The 27,337-nt window shown below is 40.8% G+C and overlaps 1 protein-coding gene across 17 annotated transcripts in view; it reads right to left on the bottom strand.

Annotated features, from left to right (window-relative positions):
- The window catches only part of nrxn1b (neurexin 1b), a 148,499-nt gene that overhangs the window by 114,070 nt on the left and 7,092 nt on the right, over positions 1-27,337 (bottom strand). For 8 of the 17 annotated variants that reach the window (XM_056270173.1, XM_056270178.1, XM_056270179.1 and 5 more), the window contains exons 2-6: positions 19,700-19,729; positions 8,634-8,938; positions 4,077-4,238; positions 2,481-2,922; positions 801-1,184 (exon numbers count right to left, since the gene is read on the bottom strand). In XM_056270173.1, coding sequence (XP_056126148.1) covers positions 801-1,184; positions 2,481-2,922; positions 4,077-4,238; positions 8,634-8,938; positions 19,700-19,729 — 1,323 coding nt within the window. The remainder of the gene's footprint in view (positions 1-800; positions 1,185-2,480; positions 2,923-4,076; positions 4,239-8,633; positions 8,939-19,699; positions 19,730-27,337) is intronic. The other 9 variants (XM_056270187.1, XM_056270189.1, XM_056270183.1 and 6 more) reach the window with 2 other exon arrangements.

Genomic DNA, 27,337 nt, shown 5'->3' with positions numbered 1-27,337 from the left:
CCAACAGCTCGTTCTCGTCAGATGCCGACGAGTGTGAGAGATTCACCCCTCTCTCAAACTCGTCAGCGAGCTCCCTCTGAGACCCCCACGATCTGAGTCTCCTCTTTGCCTCAGCGCAAGCAGTACCTGAACCGTGGGGCAAAGAATACTGGCCCTCTTAACTCGAGAAGAGAGACAGATGAGAACGGAGCATTCTCATTTAGAAACGCTCACAGTTTGCGCACCCCGCCCCCTCAAGGACTGAGCACGCGTGCTCTTCACCCAAACAAAGCACACATAGGTTATGAGTGTCACCAGGTGTAAGAAACCTCTCACACGGGTTGGCACACTTCCTAAAGCGCTTGTTACTTGCCATAATTGTTACTCACAGTGTCAGTGAAACAGTCCCTGAAGACAAAAAGAGGATGACGTGTTCTCTAGGATCCCCTTTTATACTTACGGGTAGCGCTAAAGAATGAGGTCATGGCTGACACCGGCCAATTCGATTGTCGTGATTATACAGTGTTTCAGTCATCAGTCACACTGAGGCGTTCCCCATAGCGCTTGACGCAGTGCGAGTTCCCTTTCGAAAGGGAATTTTAACTCGATTTTTCTCAAAATTGACTTTACTGAATATCGACTTAAAACAGGTGCAGCTCAGTCATATTTTTGTCTGATTCCAACCAATCATACATCATTTTGAAGGTTTTTTAATAGAGAATGTGAAAGTAACAATGATACATTTTAGAAAATTTGCTCAATGCGACTCATTTGCCAGCACGGGTCACAAATAATAAGAAATAAGAAGTATTAGGCCTCACCTCTCTCACAGGAGCGACCAAGATAGTCCGTCCCAGAGCAGTCACACACATAACGGTTCCATCCTTCCATGCAGATTCCATTGTTTTGGCAGGGGTTACTGAGACACTGCTTGGGTGCCTCTTTACTGCAGGAGGGCTTTACGCCTGCTGCTTTCTGAACCTCTGCTATGCGGCGGATATCTTTGCTTTGACCATTGATGAATAGGTCACGAATGCAGCCTACATAACCATAATTGAGCAGAGCGGCCCACACCTCAGTGGGAAACACCATATCAGCTGTATTTTCCGGCAGTCCTCCTAGATACAGGTTATCATCCAGGTCAAGAATCTCACTGTCTCCTGGTGCATGGTATGGTGTGCGAATTCCATTGATAGAGATAGTACCTGCAATTCAACAAAGCCAGAGAAAAATTGTGCGAAGAAAATCCTGTTATGTAGAGAATGATTTAAAGCATCAGTAAGACAAGTCAAGTCACCTTTATTTATATAGCACTTTTTACAATACAGATTGTTTCAAAGCAGCTTTACAGTAATAACAGGAAAATAATGCAACAAAGTTTGTTTCGGCTGTACAGCAGATCTAGAAGAAAATAGTGTCATAGTCCAGATTAAGTAAGTTCAGTGATGGTTAATTTATGTTGTAAAAAAGTTATTCACAAGATCCTTTGCCCATATAATCTTTAAGCTAATAAGGTTAAGCGTATTTGGCTTGCTGTCCGCAGTGGAGGGGCTCGAGGAAGCAGCTTCAACTCGAGCTTAGATAAACCCCCCAGTGGGAACACTAATGCTTGGATGATGAGTATGGTAGCAAGATGCCTAAATTATGTTGTTGGAGTTGGGGAGGTGGAGGGATGCCAAAACAGCTGGAGCCAGAGCGAGGTGAGCGGCTGCTTATATGCTCCAGCAGTTAATTTAAAGATTAGATGAGTTCACTCCTCCCGAAATTACATTATGAACTTCATTTATAGCCGCTCTGGAGAAAGCATTGATGTCATCGTCTAGCTCAGTTCAGTTCTCATATAATGGTGTCAATGCAGGCAGATCAATAATATTGTTGAATATTATCTGTTAACATTTCCTGTAAATACATATTTATTCTTAGTATTGTTGCAAATATTTAAATACTCATGACAAACAACACTGTCACTCATATCTCGCTCACAGTGTGAGGCCAGGGTATCAAAACAGTATATGTAATTACCAGCTCTCAGGATGGAGTGGAAAACACAGCTGGAGGCCAAATCTAATTTTCAGCTTGACATCGCATGGCATTTTGGCCAGAAACACATGCCAATAATAAGCAAATCAAAAACAAGCTTCCTTCAGCTGTTGTGTTGTGGCACTGTGTTGCAGATAGGTGAATCAGGTGAGACAAATGGGGAGTATTCTAAAGACGCTTTACTTTTTGCTTGCTGCAGACAAAGCTATTGACAAATATAAAGTAAAATGCTAACTAACGACAAACCATGCATCTAACACAGGTGAAGAGCTGTTGTTCCAACCACACAAGCTTGTGATGCTGTTTGTGAATGGTTGTTAAATCGATAGTTTCAAGAAACACCTAATAGTTGAACTACCATCGTAACAATGGGACAAGTGACCACAGTTGGCTAACAATGGGAAACACACTCCTGTTAAGCAGTCATCTTATCTCATACACAAACTCTAGTAAAATCTTACCTGATTTTCCATCCCTCTGGAAATCCACATGATACCACTCCCCATCATTCACTTTTTTGTTCACAGCCAGTGTCTTGGTTGTGCCTGATCCCATATCCAGAAGCAGGTACAAAAGACCATCCAGTATCTCAATGGCAAAGAAGTCCACCTTCAGTGTGAGAGGGCTCTTGGTTTCTTTGGTCTGTTGCTTAGGTTTCCCATGGTTAAAGAGCAGAAGTCCATTGGGCTCAGTGGTGCGGAAGTCAAAGGAAATAGAACCGGTCTTCTTAGTGTTCCATTTAAGAAGTGTGATGAAGGATTCGGGTGTCTCAAACGTGATAGGATCTAATGCGACAACATTCTCACACTTGAAGGAAACAACTCCATGTATTTTTATTTTGGGGTCTCCTTTAAAGGCGAGTCTCGACAGCTCCAGCCAAGCGTCATTGTTTTTATATACAACCTACAGATATAACAATGTCAGTTGAACAGAAATAATGTGAGAAACTTCTGATCTAAACTGTGTTTGCAGAACCCTTATATGAATATGTGGAAAGATAGATTGATTGATAGTACATAGTGGGCCCTATCATTTTACTATATTAATATATATTACATTACTAGTTTCAGCCCGATGCAGTTATCATTTTCACTTCCTGCGCCTTGTTGTTTAAATAGCAAATGCATTTGCGCCCATCTGTGCGCCCATGGGCTGCTGGTCTGAAAACGAGGTGTGTACAGGCGCATTGTTGGGGCGTTGCTATTTTGAGGTAACTGACTGCGCCACTGACCAACAAAAACCTGCGTCAATGGTGCAGTATTTTTTTTTTTTTTTTGTTATTTAAAGGGCGCATTAGTTACATGCGCCTATAGGCGGGTGCACAGCATGGGTACACTGCTTATTACACACACACGTGCAGCAGCACACAAACATGCCAAATATTAAAAAATATTGTCTTTTCACTTAGATTATGTTGCCGTTAGTCGACTAAAAGTGTCTTGGTCGACTAAGACTTGATTAGTTGGTTAGTCGCAGAAAAAAAAACTACAAAGGAAGTGGCGAAATCACGCAGGCTGTAACAGACAGATCGTTAACGGCAAGAAATCCAATAATTCACCTATCATTCATCGACCTCAAATACGACTTATCACTTGAAACGTAAGTAGTAGCAACTTTACAAGTCCGCTCTCTCTAATGTTAACCTAGATACAAAAAAATTAGTTGAGGGCAGCCCTACTATTTAGTATATCTGCTTTACACGTGAGTTGAGGTTTTTGAACCAAAATGCAGTCTTTTATAAGAAAAACAAAAATTCTGAAAAGACAAAAAGTAAAAGACTAAAACTAGACTTGACTGTAAAGTGGGTTGATATTTACTGTGGGAGAGGTTAAAGAGAACCTCAGTGCTCCTCCTACAGTGAATTAATGCTCAATCGTATCCATAATGAGCACTGTAGTTAACAAGGTCAATTGCTTACAAAACATGTAATGGTTAATTAAAGGCTCTTTGAACACGTTTTGTTCTGCAAACACAATTTAGGCCATAACAGAAACAGAAGCTTCTATAAAGCTCTATAAAGCTTCATCTGCACTGATATCTTGTAGTAGGTATTTTACCTCCCTCAGACAACCCATAAAGTTGTTGCTGACAGGTGATCCAGGCAGGGGGGCTGTACCAGGACTTCCTCCAACATAGAAAAAGTCATCAGAGCCAAGTATATTGAAGTCCTCTTGAGTATATTCTTTGGTGGTCGGTATTTCGTCCACAGATATTGTTACCTAAAGAACAAACCAGAGGACAATTAAATACAGGTACGACTTTGCTACTGTCCAGATTTTGGTTTCTTCAGTCACTAAGATGCACTGAACACTGCATAATGACACAATGGAGAACACGCCAGTGGTCACATGATCAGAAGCCCTATAGAAACACACCAATTCATTGGCTGATGGTGCTGAAGTACCACCCATAAGGAGCTGCATAACGGCATAACCTGGCACCATCACCTCTGATTTTCTTATCTTCAGTGCACTATAGTTTCAGCACCTTTTGTCTAGTCACCCGCCTTTAAGTTGATTATTCCCTTTTTGAGTGACAAGATGGCATTTCTGGAGTGTCTGCCTTAATGAACGTGCATCATTGTCCTGTTTGGGGGTTTGTCATGCGGAGGCCATGTTGGAAGGATATGGATTTCCACACTTCAAGATCTTGAGCAATCATGAGCTTCAGACAATGCTTTCACTGTGGGAGACTTTCAGGCCACATTCTAGTCATCTAGCTATTAGGTGCAGAAGTGGAAGAGTAAATGAGGGCGTAGAGTGTGCGAGTTCTGAAACTCAGGAGGTCGTGAGCCATTGCACACGTTACGAGTCAGTTATCCTGATAATCACGTCAAAGCAGCTGGACGGCGTACTTCACGGCGAGCCGGTGGCAATCACGTCAGCTTTTGCGCTAAACATGGAGACTGGAGCTTTCAATGTTGCTGCAATAGCCGGTTCGAAGTAGGAGCGGTCACACACCCTCACTTTGAGAGAGACAAGCCAGTGTTTCCTCTGTCCATTTACCCTGGTCTTTCTCACCGCATCTCACTGAAGGTGTTGTGCTTTCCTTTCCTTTCCTTTCATTGTTGGCATGAGTTTTCCACTGAACCACCATTGTCTAGAGAGTTCAGTTTCCCCTTGCACAGAACCCCAAATGCTCTTGTGCAAAATGTGACCTTGCATCCTGGGAAATGCTTAACATGCCAGTGTTCTAAAATCACACAGAGGACACTGTTACAAGCTCTACACATCGTCCCCCCTATAGTGTAGACTAGGGCTGTTGTAGAGATCTAGAAGCTACATCCATAAGGAGTTACGTAACGGCACCCTTTTAAGTGTATACTTGGGTTCATCGCCTTAAATTATTCTGCAAGGTACACAAACCTATGCAGCGTCTTTTTCCCACTTAGGGAACCAGGGTTACATTCAGTAACCTAGATTACAAAAGTAACCGTTGTAGGAACTTAGAGGTGCCTCCAGTTCAGACGGCACCTCTGAATTTTCAAAGGGGTAATTCCTACATTCTGGCAGCACAGTGTTGGGATACTGTCCTCAGATATTTACAAGACCTGGGTCTGGAAGTGAACTGGGCCAGATGCGTTTCCTGGATCTAGAGCTAGATTCAGTGGCAATGTCACCGGTTTCTGTCAGATCATTGCTGCAATGAATGGAGATGTGTCTGCCGTTCAAGCCTTTTATTTGTATCAGACAAATTCTTTTCTCTTAAGACATCTTTGCTGTTAGCTTTGGCCTTGTTTGAGAGAGTAGGCTATTTGCATGCATTATTGTTAGTTCTATGTGTATAGATTTTGCACCAGGCCTGTCAAGTTATTTTTCTGCAGTCCCTTACAGTTTTGAGCCAGAGGAACAGGAAATACTTTAATGGCCTATGTTGACCGTATGGATCAATGGCGCACGTCTGAGAAGCTTTTTTGGTGGTCCTAAGAGAGAAGCTGCAGACACTTTCACATTGACTATTGGATGCAATTTCCAAAGCTTATGAGGTGTACAGGCTGCTTTCGTCTCTGGGTATCCAGACACATTCTACTCAGCATCGGCCCTTGCTAAAGCCTCTCTTTTCAGGACTTTTGTATGGCGGCAGGTTGGTCTTCTCTTTAAATTTTTGTCAGGTTTTATAACCCGGATAAGGGTTTGGCTCCTACTGCACACGTTTTGTCTTTCTAAGAAGTATTCAAATGTATTTTCTAGTGTTAGCGTGCAGCATCTTCTTACCTCACAGACTTGAGTATTTACATTTACGGTTTGCATGGCATAAAAATATATAATTTCCACTGCATTATTATGGTTTGTGAACCTTGCAGAAAATTTGAGACGATGGACCCAAGTATGCACTTAAAAGGGCGCTGTTACGTAACCAGGGATATGATTGTGCGAGTTAAAAAAAGCAGGAATTTTTTTTAAAGACCCAGCGTGAAGCACTTTTGTTTTTTTTTAAACACCTGAATCGGCCATTTACTGCATGAACTAACTCTGAAGAGTGACACATGGAAATATATTTAACAGCTATAATTTATTTCTAGTAATACAAAAGAGGATGTCTTAACATCTTTGGGGAAAATGTAAGGGCGATAAGTGCTATTGTGTAGTTCTGTAAATAAAACAACTGTGCTTCCAATACTGATCAATCTCATTCAGTAAATAAAATTCCACTCAAACTTCTACAATAGGAATAGGCTACATAAAAAAAAAAAATAAAAAAAAAAATAAACTTGTGTTGGGGAAACTGCACATCATATTCTGGCTACACAGATAAAACAACCTAAGAACCATTTATGAATTATATTAATGCTTTTACGTATTAGAAAATGAGGACTACACATAATCTTATCAGCATGATGATTAAATTATATTAACTGGTATAAACTGTATACAGAAAGGGAGCAGAGAATGTGACAGATCGAGCCCAATCTTCACGAGTTCATGCTTTGCGTGCTCTTTATACGCATAAATGACCTTTTACGTTCATCCAATAAGCACTTTTTAGAGAACAGATATGACACACAATTTGTGCATGCATATGATACGAAATATACACACCCAGCCAATTCTACACAGCTGGTCAATTTTGTGTACCAGATACACGTAAAAGATTACTTTTGCGTATAAAGAGCACGCCAAAAAAAAGTGTTCGTGCAGTGCCAGGAGCGATGGTGAGGCTGTCCATAACTAGGGTCTAGCGTGAGTTTAAGCACTCACAAAAACTCCCGCTAAAATCACGCAAACTGACAACACTGCGACATGAATCTCTTACATCGAATCTGCACGTTGTTGTTTATGATGGGAGAATTCGGGAGTTTCAGTCAGAATTCAGTCAGAGAGAGCGCCCACTGAACAAAACTCACTGAATAATCTGAACACCTCTGATTGGCTGATCTGATTTTGGGCTGAAATAACCGGAATTCTGGATTAATCCGGAAGAATCACATCCCTCGTAACTCCTTATGGGCGGATCTTCAGCGCCACCAGCCAATGAATTGGTGTGATTCTATAGGGCTCCTGACCTTGTGACCACTGACAGCGTTTCGTTCCCACTCTGGAAAACAGGGTTACATCCAGGAAAAATGTTCCTTTATTTTCTTTAGACTAAAACCTTTAATTTATTGCATGACTTATATATGCACAAGATATATGTTTGAAGACTTGATTTACTTGAATACAATTGGGTGTTGATGTATTAAACAAACAATAGCATTAGTATTGCCCCCATAGCAACTTAGAATTAATTGACAGACTCAAAAATGGTGTTAGTAACTAAGATAGTCTTGTTAGGATATTTAATTTTAAGTTAAAAGAAAACCATGCAAAAGGGTTAAAACTGAAAATGCACTCTATTTTTAGCAGTGCCACAATTTAGTCAATAAATCAAAATCTCATGCAGTTTTCTTTTTTGTGCATTTACATTAATTATAGTCAGATATTGTGTGGATTTTATGTGTATACAGAGCATATATTAAAATATGACAACTAAACGTTTGAAAAATGTGGCACATGGGGGCTAGAGTAAAAAAATTGATTATGGGTGACTTTATCAGCACAGTATTTTCAATGCAGACCATGCAGAATGGGAGAGAATATTGCTGACTGTGTCAGTCAGGACTTGTTTCAAACCACTACTGTGTAAAGGGGTGATCCTTCTAATGGTGGTAACTTGAAAGTGAACTGGCTTTATGCCACAGCTTCACTACTTCCTGAACTTCAGCCAGCCCTTTGTTTCCTGTCTGTCATTATTGGACAAACTGATTAATCCAGGTGTGCCTGGCCTCAGTAACAATAATCAGGCACACCTGGATTAATCAGTTTGTCCAATAATGACAGACAGGAAACAAAGGGCTGGCTGAAGTTCAGGAAGTAGTGAAGCTGTGCATAAAGCCTACTATACAAAGAAATAGCAGAAAAGACTGTGATTTATCAAACAAAATAATTGATATGCAGTGACGCTTTAATTTGATGGTCCCCTTTCGACATTCTACTCACAATAAGTAACTTTGCAACTACTGTATGTCAACAAACTCTTTTAGGAATTATTTCTATGGTAATGTCACTTTGTGTGATGAGATCTTGACTGAATCATTGGTCTGTTTAGCTCCTTCGAAGCTCCTGTAGCTCTATTACCTGACGCAAATTCCGTGTTACTTTCACATCATGCCATTCATTGTCATTAAATTTCCCATTGACCTGCTCCACCAGAGCTTCAAACGCCCCGGAACCCAAATTTATGACGAGAGACACCGCCCCGTTTATCAGCGCCAGGTTGACATAGTCAGCGGATTTTCCTGTGTGCAGCAACAGTCCATTTCTCTGAAGTGTTTTGAACGACAGTGTGATTTCTTCGCTGCTGCTTTGGACCGGGTTCAAAGAAAGGTCGTAGCAGAAGTATTCTGAACCTTTAAATGTCGCCACAAATTCTTCTTCTATTCCTGAAAACAAAGAAGAAATGATGGGTTAAAAACCTGACAAGTGCGGAGACGAGCGGTAATAAGGCGGTCACGTGAATGATGGCTAACACCTGTCTCTATTCCTAGTGATTAGCGGAGAGACAGCTATAAGCAAACCAAGCACCTCGGGCGGGAGAGACAGACCTAAGCTACATTGTTAAGACTCTTAATTTTTTATGGACAGTGCCCGACTGCGTTTATTTCCTGCTTGATTTTGAGTTAATAAAAGACTTGGATAACTCGCCACCCCGACTTCTTCGTCATTGCTATCTTTGAACCTTTTACACTGGTGCCGAAACCAGGAACAAAGTCGTCAGCATGCCCCGGATGCAGCCCCAAACCATTGCCCCCATCCCGCTGGTGAAAATGGGTCCATCAGACAACCCAGAGGCGTCTGTGTACCAGCGGAGGCGTGTGGCTGGGTGCGCCTGATCCCGCTGCTGTCCGGGGAAGCACAGGTGGCAGCACAACAGCTGCCTGTGGAGAACCTCCTGGCTTATGATGATCTGAAGCGGGCCATTCTTCAACGCGTTGGCCACTCACCTGGCTAGGTGACAGCGGCCGACCATTCGTGATCGCCAAACAGCTCCGGGACGCTTACCGAAATTTGCTGATGGCCCAGACACGCGACGTCGAGGAAGTGGTCGATCTGGTGGTACTGGAGCTAGGCTACCTTGAGGAACTCAGGCCATCCAGTTGGCTGAGGACCATCTGGTGGCGTGCCCCGGTGTTGGCGAGCCCCTTGTTAATCTCTTTCTCTCTATCCTCTTCTCTCTCTCACCCCAACTCCGTTACCAGTTTGATCTGGGACACAGGGAGAGCGTCGGAGCCGACGCTTCATCTCCACCTTTTCCTACTCTCCGATAGTCTCTTTGCCATTCTTCTGCTGCTAGGGTGGCGGGAAGGCCTGGGCCAGTCTGCGGGGACCCGTACATTTCCAGGATAAGTGTCCAGTGATGGAAGTGGGAACATTGATCCGGGTCCCCGACTCCCTGTGGGCTGCCCCTGATCTGTAACCAAACCACCTTTCATCAAAGCCTGATGCAACAGAGGGCATTGGATATGAGCCGCAAGGTTAAGGTGAGGTGTGTAGACGGGGATGTGGTGGTTTATCCTTCAGTAACTGTCAATATTCAATTTAGGGGAGAAAATCATAGAGTTAAGGTGGCGGTTAATCCCCACCTTAGGCGTCCACTAATTTTGGGTACAGATTGGCCAGCATTTACACAACTATTGTGAATTTTGTGTGCAGATGCCTCTTGGGGGACAGGGCTAGGGACGGGAGATGGCGTGGCTCAGGCTGGGGAAGCTGTTCCTGGACCGTCATAGACCGACTCAGAGGAAATGAGAACAAGGGCAGAGCTAATGCTGATGATGAGTTAGATGACTTTCCTCTCGAGCAGTCTTGTGATGAAACACTCAAAAACGCGTATGACTGGGATCAGCCGCTCTCTTTCCTATTATAAAAGACAGGTTGTATCGGGTGGCCCAAGACACCCAGACAAAGGAAGATACGACCCAGTCATTAGTGCCAAAAAGCCGTCGGAAATACTTTTCCAGGCGGCTCATTGTAGTCCCATGGCAGGCCACTTGGGGGAAACAAAGACACATGAACATCTCATGGCCCGATTTTTTTGGCTGGGTATTCACGAAAACGTCCGCCGGTTGTGTGCGGAGTGTCGTGAATGCCTTCAAAAAGCCGTAGTTAAATTCAGTATGTCATGGACCTCCGAGCTAAACTCCATACATTGGGGCGGCTCTCTATGGAGAATTTGCCTCAGGCACAGGATAGGCAAAGTAGGCTGCACAATAGGGGTAAGCGAAAGCGTAAATTTGCACCGGGAGATAAAGTGCTAGTATTACTTCCAACGTCTAGTTCTAAATTACGCGCAAAGTGCCAAGGACATATTGTGGTTACACGGCGAGTTGGGGATCTCGATTATGAAGTAAGACTAACGGACAGGGGCGATTCATGTCAAATTTATCATCTTAATCTTTTAAAATGCTGGAATGAGGTGACACCGGTTGAGTTAGCAGCAGCCGTTTTGGCAGAGGAAGATCTCGGAACAGAAGCAGCTGTCAAAACCAATTGGCGGAGAGACAGATATAAGCAGCCCACACACCTGGGACGGGAGAGAGAAAGAGACCTGTGCTACACTGTTGGACTGTTCATTTTTTGTGCCAGACTGAGTTTATATTTTCTGCATTTATTTTGTTTATTTTGAGTTAATAAACAACTTGGATTACTCGCCACCCCGACTTCTTCGTCATTGCTATCTTTGAACCTTTTACAGATGGATTTATTCATAGGATCTCTGAGCTGGGGGGTTTTCCCAACAAAGAAAAGGAATAACATTCCTTGTACAACCTTGTTTCAAACTAAATCAATAAACTTCAATATTTGATAATGCTGTTTTAAACTTTGGAACTTTGGAAGGCAACATTCTTATATATATATTAGGGCTGGGCAAGTTAACGCGTTATTATCGCGTTAACGCATTTATTAATTAATGCCGACAATTTTTTTATCGCACGTTAACGCAGTTTTTTTTTTTATTACTTTGAAAGTCCGTTGCTCACTGGCTCTGAATACACATAGGCCTACAGTCAAACCATGGATCACAGGAGGGGTGGGACGTTGGTCAGCCAGCAAATAACCCACACAAACAAGCAGTGGAGAGGGTTTGGCAGATTCTCTCAGGTGAACAGAAAGGGAGACAGCGAGTGAATGACAGGCGCTCTATGGATAGTAACCATGGCAACGGCTTCTGTGCGCTACGCAGCTATAGCCTTTTTAACTTAAATTAAAATTATACATAACTTTACCTGATAGGCCTGCGTTTAGTTTAGCGGAGATGCTCTGCCATGTGAATTCCCTTCTGTTGATGACGTCCTGATAACTATTTAGATTGTGGAAACTCACAAACAGCGAGCCGAGGATCAGTCTCTCTTCCAATGATTTGTGCTGCGCGTCGTCAATTCAACTTCGGCAACGGGAGGGCGCGGGCGCGTGCGTGAGGCGAGCATGACCGCAACAGTTTCACAGGAACACACTCGCTTGTCGCACTAGCTTGTCGGTTCTAGCAATCACAGCGCTTGCGGTACGCGTATAATTGACGCATTGTTACATTTTTGGAGAGGTGCACGTCAGGGTACGCGCGCTACACACAGCAGGTACGTAGCTACGCCGTGAGTTCGACGCAGAAGTATAAATTGGGCTTTACATCTGTTTAATGTAATCTAGTGTACGTGGGAAACCATGTCATGACCAAACCTAAGCTACTATCAGAGAAGTAACGTTGGTCGATTTCTATCTGTAGTAGTAGACCTCTGACTACATAAGACTGTTTTCTGCTGCTCCCTGATAAAAGATACCTGTTGATACCTGTTCGGAAAAAAAAAACAAGAAAACTGGAATCGTTTTAACAAGCTAGATACAAGGTAATACCCTGGCAGTGGCATAGCTTTGTTTTAATATTTGATTTGATTACATTAATGTTTAAGTTGAGATTTACAATAAATATTTTATTGCTACTGTGTAAAGGGAATACTGCTGGTATAAAGCAGCTTATTTGTTTAAAGTTTTGGCAAACCACATGTTATTGCACTTTTGTGTATATAGCAGTACATTTAAATCAAAAGTGCGCAATACACTACTTTAGAATTCATTATTCACTCTTGCGCGTAACAATAAATTCATGCGATTAATCGCGATTAAAATTTTTAATCGTTGCCCAGCACTAATATATATATATCAGGCTTGTGCAAAATTTCAGAATTGGCCTCCATTCAATTAATGAATTGGAATATGAATTGAATTGACTCCGCCCCACATGAACTTGAATTTGAATGACAGGAAGTGGAATTAAATTCATGGCAATTCAAAGAAATTCCACACAGTCACACAACAGAAAGAATGTGTTGAATCTCACATACATTCAGTGTTAGGAAGGTTACTTTGGAAATGTAATTGCTTACTGTTATAAGTTACCCATTATAAATGTGGTTTGGATTACTTTATCAATGTAAAGCAATTTCCTTTTAATTTGATTAGTAACTAATTGAATTACACATTTTACCTCATACAACTAAATACAATTACATTCATTTTGTAATTTAATAACATAATTTCATTACACGTAATTAGTCACTCCTCAACCCTGCATACATTTTGTTCTAATATATATATATAAACAAATGTCCACCTCAAATTGTTTTGTTTTTTCTAAAGATTTACTAAAGTAATTCTGGGAAATGGAGTCAATTAAATTACAATTACAATAAATCAAACTTAATTATTTGTTCTGTGACTAGAGCTTTTAACATTCATTGCTGGGGAAAAACATTTAATGTAATCTGTACAAGTAGTTCAAACTAATATCATCATTAATAGAATTTGTAATGCAATCATATCTGACATATACTGTAAAGCTTCATTGTTAAACACTTCAATATGAATTTCTTTGAATTTTTAATTGAATTTCCATTCTGCTTCCTTTAATTCAAATTTGAATTGTAATTCTAGATCCTGTTTTTGACATCAATTCAAATTCAAGAATTGAATTGGAATTCAGGAGTCGTTCTCAATTAAATTCTGAATTGTGCACAAGCCTGATATATATTACATATATATATATATATATATAATTATTTATATATATGAAGAGTTTGGTTCCAAAACGCAATAAATCCATTTAGATTGATTTGAGTAAAAATGTGTTTTCTTTACCAAGAAAGTGGAAAGATGAAAACCACTATTTTCTGTTTCAAACTTTCACATAGCATTTGTAGGTCATAATAACAAAAAAAAAATTAAATCCAGGTTTTGATTTTCAAAGATTTATTATAAAAACGGATTATTTTCCCCCAAAATGCAATAAATCCATTTAAAATAATCATTTAAAATGCAATTAATCCATTGAATCAATATAAAAGTTTTTGAAAACTGTTGAAAATACACAACAACGTAAGTGTATTAGTATAATATTTTTATTAAGAACTGTAAAGAAGATTGAAAACATTTTTCCTCCTCCCGAGTGCCTCGTCTTCTTAATCTCCTCACGTAAATGATTCGATTTCGATGCCTTAACGTTTCTCACCCACCGCAGAAACAACCACAGGTTCATCAATGCCATCAAAATTATTCTTTTTTTGTTTGTTTGTTGATCGAAAAGTACAAAATAGATAAGAAGAACTAGGAAGCCAGGTGTATTTAAGGCGCTGCCGTTACTGTTTACATTGCGTGGAATGGTGCGCTGTGATTGGTTGAGAGCGGATATATCTGCAGAGAAGGGAGACTGGCGTTTGTCGCGGTTTGGAAAGAAAGGGAGAAAACATGACAGAATAACACGGCGGATATCGCATTTTACTTAAAATTTAACATTGGCTTTTCAATACCAACCAGATACAATAGTGATTTTTCCAGTAACTATTTTTTTTTTTTTAAATGGCGTTTATCGCGTTTTGGAACCAAACTCTTTATATATATATATATATATATATATATATATATAATATTTTGCCTTTTGCCTTTATTCTGATTAGATAGTATAAAGTAGACAGGAAGCTAAGTGGGAGAGAGAGGGGGACGGGATTGGGAAAGGTCCGCGAGCTGGGACTCAAACTCGGGTCTTCTTGAACTCTGAACTTTGGGTGACCCAAAGCACAATCACGCTACCTGTTGGAGCTCTGCCCATTAGGCTATTGGCTCCAACACCAAGCAACATTCAAAATTTGCTTTGCCTACATTTCCTGATTTCATAACACTTTTTCCTGTGTATCATGATTCTCATCCATCATCCATTACACAAGCACACAACAGTACAGTAATGAGACATTTTAGAAAATATGAAGCATAAGATCAATCTTAGCTTCCACGTTGGGTTACTGAACTGTTTTTAAACAATAGGAAGCATGTGTTGCACCCAATACATGCTAAATTTGGATCGTTAGGTGAAGCCCGTCACTCAAAGAAGTTGCTCTTACCACAGTGCTGTATGTTTGCAGTCATTCCCATGTCCTTGGTAACAATAATTAGGATTGTGGATATTGTACTTTATATTTTTCACAAAATTTAAATCAGACTTTCTAATGGCTGCTATACAGACACGTTACCTTTTAACAACCTTCGAGAACAGGATATTTCTATCTTTAATATGTTATTGCAAAAAAAATCTATTTCTCTAGAAAGAATAAACGGAAGTTCCTCACTGAACTGCTTGTTAAAGGCACACTGTGGAATTTTTGGCCACTAGGGTGCGCTCGACCTGTAATTTTCACGTCTAGTGCCCCTAGAGGCCACAAGCGCCGCAGCATTGTCGCAAAAGTCAACAAACAGTCAACCGGTCAACCTCCCGTGTCTTTATGTGTGTGCAGACGGCATTTGATTTGTATGTTGGAGAAAGTTAATCGATTCACTACTGACCAAAATAATAATATAAATATAAGATTAATAATATAAATCCTATAAAGAAAACAAATTGAATAAAAGTAGCATACGCAGAAAACAATGTCTGATCAGGTAAGTCGCATTGACAAGGGTTGCCCAATCCTGCTCCTGCCGATCGTCTGTCCTGCACAGTTCATCTCCAACCCTAATCAAACACACCTGAAGCAAACAATTAACGTCTTCAGGATCTCTTTGCAATGGGTTGGAGATGAAATCGAGTAGCCGGGAAATCGTGTAACAAAACTGATATAACTCACTACATATTTCCGTTATTTGTAGTCTTCAGTTTGTTTTTCCTTTTACACAAATACAACATATGAGCTGAAAGGAAAAAAAACGTTTACATTTACATTTGTATACGGCAGTATGTTGTGACTTATATCAGTTTTGTTACACGAATTCGCAGTAAATATTACATTATATATACACTTTTATGCCGATGTTTATTTTAAACTCTCCCTTTTTCTTTTTTGGTCTCCTCTGACAAAATCTTTGCTTTCTTCGCTTTCTTCCGAGTAGCTGTTGATTCAGCCATGACGACAACATACAGACGCCGGCAATCAAACGCCAGTTGAGCTCTCACGTTAGAATTTGAGGAAGTTGGGGTGGTGGGGGAAGTGACGTATGCCGTAAAGCGGTCGAATTTTGTAGTTCTTTTTGTGCTCGGGTTCCTACCCGAAACCCGAAGTTACATAGTGCCAGTAAAAGCGATACAGACACCTTCAAGCTTCGGCAGACGTGTCATTCAACCTATTGTAAGTCGATGTACCATCTCAATGGGTTTTGGTAATATATTATAAAGGTTGAAAAGTTCCACAGTGTGCCTTTAAGAGTGGCCAAGATAGCAAATTAAGGTATGTTTTACATTTTTGTGTTTTGTTTGTGCAAAACCCACTGCCATTAAATTGGAGGTCGATTGAGAATTTTTTCCAAAGATTTCTGGAAAATATATTATTTTGTATGCACAGACATATTGATTTTACAACAATGTCCAGCAAAAGCCCCTTTGATAGCAATCCAGCTAAATTCTCATCTTTGTTGCTTCTTCTTCATGTGTGAGTGTGATTTGAACTTGAATAACATCCCGTAGTCCAGTAACTTATTTTAGATAAAGTTTAATAAAGTTTAACTAAATTAACTGGAAAAAATGTTACACAGTCAAAAAACTGTATGGCTCCAATATTGCATCACACAAAAAACTAATGGTTGTTGCCGGAAATGACATCATCATCAATATGAAATATAATACATATTAAATTATTAACACACAATTATTTATTCCACCTCTACATAAGAAATAAATAACATATGACTCTTACAGCCCCTATTAAATGCTCTTTTGCTGTTAAATAATGTTAGTAAATAGCCTACAAACATTAACAGATCGAGTAATGATGTAATGATGCACTTACTGTTCACAGTCGTGTTCACAGCTAAACAGAGAATGTTGAATCAGACATGATACACACAAATACTCAAAAGAATATGAAAAGTAAATGACCTGAATAAAAAAAAGGTCTTTTCCAGTGTCAAAATAATGCATTAGTGCCCATCCAGTTTTTCAGCAGCGCTGGTTCCAGGAGTATATCTAAGGAAACGTCTAGGTTACTAATGTAACCCCCGTTCCCTGATGGAGGGAACAGTGACGTTATGTCGGACTGACGTCACGGGGTCTCGCCTGGGAGCGCAATCACCTCCAAGTGGTAACAGAACAAGCCAATGAACATTGCCAAGTGAGATGCGCGCATGCCGAGTCACACTCCCCCGGACATACAGGTATAAATAGGACCGGTATTACTCATTATTATAGGACTCCACTTCAAACCATAAGCGGATAAGCGCGCCTTATAGAGGGGGCTCTAGCTGAAGTGAAAGTGTCGACTACCGCTAGAGGTACGTCACTAAAGTTCTCTGAATCCCGTCCAGAGACCACACATGGAGGTTCCAGAGGTCTGGACGCAGGTGCCATATGGTGCCCCGTCCCTGAGAAAGCAGGTCCTTCCTTAGAGGAATGGGCCAGGGAGGGGCTGTCGTGAGCCACATCAGTTCTGGAACCAGGTCTGGTTGGGCCAGTACGACGCAACTAACAAGACCTGCTCCTCATCCTCCATGACCTTGCACAGTGTCTGTGCGAGAAGGCTCACAGGGGGAAACGCATATTTGTGTAGGCCCGAGGCCAGCGTGGTGCCAGCGTATCCATGCCGAGGGTCCCGTCGGTCAGGGAATAGAACAACTGGCAGTGGGCGGACTCCTGGGAGGCAAACAGGTCTACCTGTGTGTCCCCGAATCGGCTCCAAATCAGCTGGACCGTATAGGGAGGGAGTCTCCGACTGAGCTCGCCCAGGATATAAATGGAGCGCAGAGGAGGAGATGGCGGGTCATGACCCCAATGTCAACATGGACATGCTCTCACAGTGAGAACATGCACCATTCACGAATGCTCTCTCAGCATGCTGTTTGCCCAGGAGAGACAGCGATCATGGCCGTCAGATGAAGTCAGGATACGACAGCATCCAGAAACACACGAACGGAAAGACATCTTGAAAAAGATGCTGACCGCTCGCGCTTGCTCTTTTAGCTGAAACACCCTGGGGTGAATGCTGCACTGTGTGCACAGCAAGCTGGATGCAGACACCGCTGGAATGCGCCTTCTCACCGGAAGAGAGATCCCACAACGAGCTGCAGGCAAAATAGCAATTAAAATAGCTGTTTTCGGAATGTTTCTCCTGATAGTAATTAAAATTCCCCTTTGTAGAAATTTACTCTTCTTTAGAAGGTGAATGGAATTAGCAATCGCTGTCACAACCGCTCGGCTCCGAAGCAAAATATGAATGAAGTGAGTAATGCCAGTCCTATTTATACCCGTATGTGCGGGTGGGTGTGACTTGGCATGCAAATCTCACTGGACAATGTTCATTGGCTCATTCTGTTACCACTTTGGAGGTGATTGGGCTCCCAGGTGAGACCCCATGACGCCAGTCCGATGTAACGTCGAACGTGACTGACTGAATGGGAACTAAATAGGTCTAAAATACACGGGTGAATAATCAACGTATAACAGAACAGGTGCGTAAATTAAATGAACAACTATGGAGACTAACTAGCAACACAGGCAAACGGAAACATGGAAAACCAAACTTAAACACATTGAAACTAAACAGAACTAAACACAAATGTTACAAATACGGGCTTGACTCCCGTTGCACGTTCATGCAGACAGTATTCGAGACGCTACTGTAAGTTGCTGTGTGAACGGGACATTGAGACGCACACCTGTCAGTAAATGTGTTTGTCCATTGTAGTGTTACAAATGTATTAAATGTTTAATTAAGTTCCAATACAATAGTATTTAAACTGTACACAGTATTTTACAAACCTTTTACAAACCTTTTGTCACTTCTCAAAGTACAGCTGGGCCTTTGTCTCTATGATAATGTTAAGATTTGAGTGATCTAATCAGGTTGATTGGATCACCATCTATACATGACACTGTTATGCTGATGAGATCAGGAAATCTCTGCAAACGAGCTGACTCATTTACACTCCCCCTTTATGTAATTGATCCCACCCAGTTGAAATGTATATAAACTACAATGTAAGATTCCCTTAGTTTTTAGACTTGACGAATGACTGCAGCTACCAACAGCTCGTGTTTCCCAATAAAGAATCCTGCTGAAGATACCACCAAGTCTCCTGGTTTTCGCTTCTGAGTTTCCTACACTTCAGAAGAAAAAGTTCACAACACAATCCTAAAAACTGACAGTGTGAACGTAGCTAATTGCTGGAATTGTCTGTACAGCATCATGGCCAATGTAGTTTTTCATAATGAATTCCACTATTAAACACAATTATTTTAAAACCAAGTTGAAATAATGCAGGCTTATACCTTCAACACAAGCAAATACTATTGATTGGCTGTCATTAAAGGTTTCTAACAAGTTATAGTTAAAAATCAATTTCCCTATGGAGAACATGAATGGCGTTTTTACTGTTGCACTCTATAGTGTAGGCCTACAGCTATTTATTTGAATATTCCAACTTCAAAAGATATTTGCCCCTTATGGAAACATGCCTGTTTCAGCTAATGATTATTGGTGTATTTTTGATCATCTAAAATGAAACCCATGTTTGCTACTGGCGCACAACAACAGTCTGTCAACTTCTTTATGACCAAATAATGAAGAACTCCCGTGACCAATTAATTCAATGAATTCATTAAGTAGCTCGCGGCACTGAGGGGAAAAGACAGGACAGAACTAAGGTAGACAAAAGTGTAAAAGAAGCAGAGGCCCTACCTTGATCGCCCATCATGAGGTGTCCCAGACCTTAAAGGAAAACAAGAGCACAGTCAGCAAAGCATTTGGCCAGGAGTAAACTGAGACTAAGTCATCATGATGCTTGAGGATGTGATTGAGATAATGCATGAATTAAACACAAGACACAGTTTTATACTAAGAAATAAGCCACTCGAGGATGAGTGTTATGGTCATGTGATAGGGGCTTGACGAATCAGGGAAGGATACACAATGATCCAGAAGACCCAACCAGGGAGTGAATGTGGGCAGCAACGCCTTCGTCTTCAAAAGTCCACATTGAAACACAACACAACCCTGGAGTTTTTAAACTCAAACGGGGTCTGAAGTGTTTCCAAAAGTCTTCGTTTTCGAGGGTCGAAATCTCTGGAGAACTGTGGACGGCAGGCGTAACCGTAGCAAAAGTAATGCGTTTCAAAACGAAAACCCAGTAGTGAAAACGTAGCCATAGAATCTGCATTTATCAGCAGTAGCTTCTAACAGCAGTCTCTCCTCAGTGAGGTGTCTGGTAATCTATAGCTATGTTTCCATCCAAAGTTGTAAATTTAACTTGTGCGCAAAATTCGAACATCGCATAAAACATTTGCGAATAAAGCACCATTTCAATCCAGTGAGCAAAAGAGAACAAAATCGTCACTTCTTGATAAACTGGCACAAGAATAATGGAAGGTGCTGAAGTAGGAGAAGCCACTGTATATAATAACTTTAAATTGCTCGCGCCTCAGAGCGTGCAGAGGAAACGCCATAAAGATCTTGCTGTCAGAGGCGGATGCGTGCTGTTCTGGGGGTTACTATACTGAACCCCTTTGACGACAGACTTTGCTCAGGCATTTCAGAACAACCAAAACAGTATTTTGGGCCTTGTCCAACTAATACGTTTTCATAAAACGTTTGGCCTTCCGTCCACACTGACCCGCCATTTTTGTCCAGCGAAAACTGAGCTTTTTGAAAACACTTTTTCCCAAGTGGATACATATGAAAAAGGCATTTTCACGTTGTAGTGTGGACTGTGAAAACAGAGGTATTTTGAAAACGATAGATATTAATGTTTATCTGGATTAAAGTAGACGTAGCCTCAGATTCTGTGCAATGCGATTGGTCCACTGTTTAGTCCAGTTAAGCCGTGCCATCGACATCAAAGAACTATTCCGTAAATATGTTTCCATCGTAGTTTATGCACATGGTTTCTTATCGAATAACGAGTATATCCAACTCCATTGAGTTAATGCATTTTTTATGCCCATTTCCAGGGTGCGATTTGCGGGGGGGGGGATGCGTGGGATTTCCCCCTTTCTGGTCAAAGTATCCCTGCCTCTGCTTAATTATTTTTATCCCTCCCTTAAAGTGATCAGTGCTACTACAATAGTGGGGAGACGGATCACAAAACGTATCACGGGTCCGTGGTTTGATTAAAGTAAATTTTATTTTAAAATGCGCTCCTTCGGCTGGCTCTGACTTGCTCAATGTCCCGCCCACGGCGCTATCTGATTGGTTACTCCTCACGAGTAATAGCCTATCAACACTTGCGAGACTGGGCTGTGGAGCTGTGTGTCGGAGGCGTTTAGCGCGGTAGACGTGAATTGACACAGATAATGCATCTGTCTTTTCTATCATTTCACTGTAGCTCAGCATCGCGATGTAACGTTAACGTTGTTACTTTAACAGCTGTACAACTGTTTCTACTGTGATGGTTTAACTTTGCAATCAATCCATGGTTCAGCAGACTGATAGAAGTAGCCTAGCCTAAACTAAGTAAAGCGCTGTAATGTGAACTGTCAGTGCGATAGAACAATAAAATCCGAAATGGACCACCCACTGGAAAGCTGCGGATTTTCCCACAGGAAAGCAGAAAAAGACTGTTTTCCTAGTATGATGAGGCCTACACTATAGCCTATTTATGTTTAAGTTGACACTACGTTGTGGCATTTAATTTTGCCATTCATAAATAAGTTTTTTGACATGTCAAGCCTAGTGGCACTATCCATGGTACTGGGAGGGGGATTTAATTCTTGCGTGTTTTTTCGTTCTGCATGATCACAGTTCATATAAGCTATAGAGTAAAAATATTGCGTTAGGCTACTTCATGAGTTAATAAGAAAAAAGATTTTACAATTCCTGCAAATGCAGTGATGAAGTTCATGTTCTCATGATTTATTTTTATGAATAAAACTTTTTCAAAACATCCTCCCCTCTGTTTTTTTCACAAATCGCACCCTGCCCATTTCTATTCAGTTTTTTATGTGATATCCCAAAATGCACATAAAAATAGGTGGATGGAAACATAGCTATTGACTATAAGGATCAGGCCAAACATTTCTCCATGAACCGCATGTAAGTTCAGGTATTTGCTTATTCAAGACTTCTTTATTGGAAATCATGGCAACACGTATCCATCCTTCCATCCATCCATCCATCCATCCAGCCAGTCATCCATCCATCCTTCCATCTATCCATCCATCCATCCATCCATCCTTCCATCCATCCATCCATCCATCCATCCTTCCATCTATCCATCCATCCATCCTTCCATCCTGCCATCCACCCACCCACCCACCCATCCATCCTTCCACCCATCCATCCAGCCATCCATCCATCCACCCATCCATCCATTCATCCTTCCATCCATCCATCCATCCATCCATCCTTCTATCCATCCTTCCATCCATCCTTCCATCCATCCATCCTTCTATCCATCCATCCATCCTTCTATCCATCCTTCCATCCATAAATCTTTCCATCTATCCATCCACCCATCCTTCCATCCATCCACCCACCCATCCATCCATCCATCCATCCACCCATCCTTCCATCCATCCTTCCATCCATCCTTCTATCCATCCTTTCATCCATCCTTTCATCCATCCATCCATCCATCCATCCATCCTTCCATCTATAAATCCTTCCATCTATCCATCCTTCCATCCACCCATCCATCCATCCATCCATCCATCCATCCATCCATCCATCCATCCATCCATCCTTCCATCCATCCATCCATCCATCCATCCATCCATCCATCCATCCATCCTTCTATCCATCCATCCTTCCATCCTTCCATCCTTCCATCCTTCCATCCATCCTTTTATCCATCCATCCATCCTTCCATCCATAAATCCTTCCATCTATCCATCCTTCTATCCATCCTTCTATCCATCCATCCATCCTTCCATCCTTCTATCCATCCTTCCATCCATCCATCCATCCTTCCATCCATCCATCCCTCCATCTATCCATCCTTCCATCCATCCATCCATCCATCCATCCTTCCATCCATCCTTCCATCCATCCATCCATCCATCCATCCATTCATCCACCCATCCTTCCATCCATCCATCCATCCATCCATCCATCCTTCTATCCATCCATCCATCCATCCAACCATCCATCCATCCATCCATCCATCCATCCATCCTTCCATTCATCCATCCATCCTTCCATTCATCCATCCATTCATCCTATCCTCTGTAGGATCCTCCGCAGGGATGCTGGAGTTAATTCTTCCAAATGTTGCTAAAGAACTACATTGTTTGGTATAAGAATAATGATTTGTTATCAATAAATGATTACATTGTTTTAGAAATCGAAACTGTACTCTGCTATGATGCAGAAATAGCTGTGCCAGTACAGTTGCCCTGAACTAAATTCATTTAAATGAATAACAACGTATCAAATAACATTTCCGCAGCATAGAGTAAAGGATAAAAAATATAAATCATTGATGTATAAAATTAATCAGAAAGATAGATGTTGAGTAAAAGTTGTCCATAATGTGATGTTTGATATCTAGAATTACAGCAGAGATCAGTGCATCAGAGTAATTATTTTTCAAAGCAAAGTGATTTGTGTGTGAGAGATGGAGACCGAGGCCCAAATCCTGTAATCCTTCCGTCTGATCAAAGTAATGAAAAAAGCTTTTAAATAATTTAATGGAAAGTTCGAATTTCAAATAATAAGCAGCATTCTGAGCTTTATATATATATACTAGATACAGCAGTGTGATAAACAGACTTGCGGTTCAAGCTCACTGATTTATGGTGAAAGATGTAGCTATTGATCTAACTTTATAATCTGTTGTTAGGTAAAATAACACCTCAGATTTTCATAACATGAAAAGCATACATAATCCCAGTATTATTTCATATGAGCTTGAACCAAATGCTTTGAAGAAAAGATGCTGTTATATACAGTGTTGTGCTAGTTACTAAGAAATAGTAACTAGTTACAGTTACTAGTTACTTCATTCAAAAAATAACTCAATTACTTTGTTGATTACTTACACCAAAAAGTAATGCATTACTGTTAAAAGTAACTTTTTAGTTACTTTAAAAAAAAACATTCTTTAATGTTCCGATTAATGCCCTTTTATGAGTTATGGTCTATACAAACACAAAACTGACTTAAACAGAAAGTATTTTTCAAACACTATTTTATTTAAGTCAGACCAGCACAAACTGAATAGGATTTCTGAGGTGACTCACTGACTCGCGATCTTCGCAGTAGTGAACGCGCCAGAGAGAAATGCACATTTCATACGGATTACATAAGCAGAGAGCAGTCTGTAGTCTGTTTTCTTTCGTTTTGAATTGTTCTGTTTAAAAGTAGACATGTCTGTGAGGCAAGTAGGTTACCTTATACGCCGAGTTTCGGTTCATTTATGAGACGAGCTCCAGTTCATGCGCCGGCGCCTCCGTTTCGTGATTATCTATCGTCTGCTATATTTGCTTCTTATTTATTAAATCCAGGCAATTGGTTGATGAAACATTGATTAAAATTAAGATACAATTAATACAAAACGAAATTCACATTAAAGAAAGCTTTTGTGCTTTCTGTTTGAGGTCTCTGTGAAAGTATTAAAGCATCTTTTAGTGCCGCTTTCAGAGCGCTCACGTCCGTAACGGAGAACTGTCACGTCCGTAACATTGTTTTTTCCTGATAAATGCGAACACTAAAAATAAAATAAAATGAATATTTTGTTCTGTGGAGACTGAGAGCCAACCCTTCTTCATTCGGTGGGTAGTAGTTTGCGCAGTGTAATTCACATAAAAAATGAGTTAAACTTCAGGGGCGCGGCTCTGCTGCTGACCCAGTGCTTCGCTTCACACGCTTCACATGTTTAGTTGCTTGTTGTTTGTTTTATGTTTTTATATATATTTTTTTATTTTTTTATTAACTCAACATGAAGCTTCGCTGGTTTTTGGTTTGGATAGCGGCATGTCTGGCTACATGTTTGATCGCGGCTGGCTCAGGAGTGGACATAAATGGCGTCTTCGTTTACACCAGGGAGGAACTTTTAGCTACTACTTCTATCCCGGTCTCGCCCCTGTTGGCTACAGGTGAATTTACCAGAGGATTGTAAAGGATTGATTAGGAATCCCAGGGCAAAAGAATGCACACGCCCATCCAAGAAGAAACGAGGATCGAGAGGTGGGATACGTCAAAGGCTCAAACGAAGAGGCGTCAAACCTCCCTTACCGGTAATCACCTTGTCTAATGTACGTTCCCTAAAGAATAAAATGGATGAATTAGCAGTGAAAGTCAACTATGACAGTGACTTTAGGCAAAGTCACTTGTTATGTTTCACAGAGACTTGGTTGAAGGAAGACTTTCAGGATATCTCATTAAATGGCTATACAATGATTCGAGCCGACAGAGATGAAGTTAAGTCTTGCAAGTCTGTGGGAGGAGGACTTTGTATTTTTGTGGACAAAAGATGGGCAACAAATTTCAAGATCCATGAACAAATGTGTACCACAGATTATGAGCTATTATCAGTGTCTTTTAGACCATTTTATTTACCACGGGAATTTGGACAGATTACCGTCATTTTAATATATGTTACGGGACCAGACAATGTGGAAGCCGCAAATAAAATAACGGACAGCTATAATAACGCTTTGGCACGCTCCTCTGACCAACCAATTTTAATTCTTGGGGATATGAACTCCCATGACTTGTCGGGATATTTGCCTACACTTCATCAGTTTTGGCAACATATCAGAGGGCTATAAGGCTGTGGCCCGCCCCCCCCCTGGGGAAGTCCGATCATAACATTATACATTTGCTTCCTAAATATCGAGCCAAGCTGAAACAAGAGAAACCGGTGACCAAAGAGATAAAACTGTGGACGGATCAGAGTAAAGAGGAGCTTAGAGACTGTTTTGAAGAAACAGAGTGGCAACTGTTCTTTGATGAATGTGATAATGTACATGAAATTACTGACACTATCACATCTTATTTAAGTTTTTGTGAAAATAATTGTGTTAAAACAAAAACAATTAGAATATATCCAAATAATAGGTTGTGGCTCACTAAAGAACTTAAAATTTGTCTAAATGAGAAAAAAGCTGCTTTCTTAAAAGGTGATAATGAACTATTTAGAGAAAAAAGAAAGGAACTTAGAAGTCGAATTAAGAACGCTAAATTAGGTCAGGGTCAGTGAACTTTGTCAGTGTCCAGACAGTTTAATAAGAAGATGTTTTAAACATACAGTCAACTTCGCGTATACAGGCAGAAGCCATCTTTGAAAAACAGCCTTTACCAGTCGATCTACGAACGCCGATCCAAGCCTGCTGTTCGCGCTCACATTATCACAACTTATAGCTCGTTCACATCTCACCAGCGCACTTGGATCGGCGTTCGTAGATCTACTGGTAGAGACTGTATTTCAAAGATGGCTTCTGCCTGAATACGCGAAGTTGACTGTATGTTTAAAATATCTTCTTATTAAACTGTCTGGACACTGACAAAGTTCTCAATGCTTCGGTTTGAAGGTAGGGACCCTCATTATGCTACCGTGTTAGTGTGGGGCTATTTTGAGCCTTGTTAGTGGTATTAACTAGCGATTTTTATTTGTCATTACTCTATGCCCAATATACTAGCGTTATACTAGCTTTATAGGCTAAACTGTTTTTAGAGATAAAACTATTTACATTCGATAATCATGAAAACAAATCTCAGATAACGGTTGACTAGGTAACAATGTGTAATTAGACCAAAGGTTCATTTTGCGCCGGAGTTCTCCTTTAAATTTTTTTTTTTGTCTGAACGGCCCATAAAACTCGTACATTGGCGGCCCATTGCGTTTAGTTTTGCTTAATTGCCGGTGTAATGCATTGGACAAAAAAGTCAGCGTAGGTTTTTTTTTTTCTCTCACAGACCAAAACGCGTAGATCAGCGGCCCATTGGTTATTTTCTTGATTGACACTGGGCTGGTCCAATCACATCTTTAAACACCTCCCCCAAACAGCTCTGAGTGAGCGAGCAGTGCCAGTGTGTCTCTGTCAAAATAGTCAGAGCGATGGAGAAGAAACGCAAGGAATGTGCGGAGAAATAGCGTGAAAAAAAAAACCTTCAAAGGCCCTTCAAGTGTCTGATGAGGATAGAGGATAAGGAGAGAAATAAGTGAGTGCAGAACTGTGGTAAGCAGAACTAGGCTACTTTCAGAACACTTAGGCTATGTAGGAACCCACTACCCAGTTACGCATTATTTCCACATCTGCATATTTGACGATTACACATTTTATTAGAATTGTAATGAGAAAATAATGAGTAATCAGTTTGGAAACCATGTTTTTCGCCAAAATAAAAGCTCGATGCCGTTTCCGTCAAAATAAAAGATCA

The sequence above is a fragment of the Rhinichthys klamathensis genome, unplaced genomic scaffold (assembly GCF_029890125.1).
Source record: "Rhinichthys klamathensis goyatoka isolate OS25496 unplaced genomic scaffold, OSU_Roscu_1.1 h1tg000298l_1, whole genome shotgun sequence".
NCBI classification, from domain to species: domain Eukaryota; kingdom Metazoa; phylum Chordata; class Actinopteri; order Cypriniformes; family Leuciscidae; genus Rhinichthys; species Rhinichthys klamathensis.
Note: the sequence above shows the minus strand (reverse complement) of the source record. Positions and strands in the feature narration are given on the sequence as shown.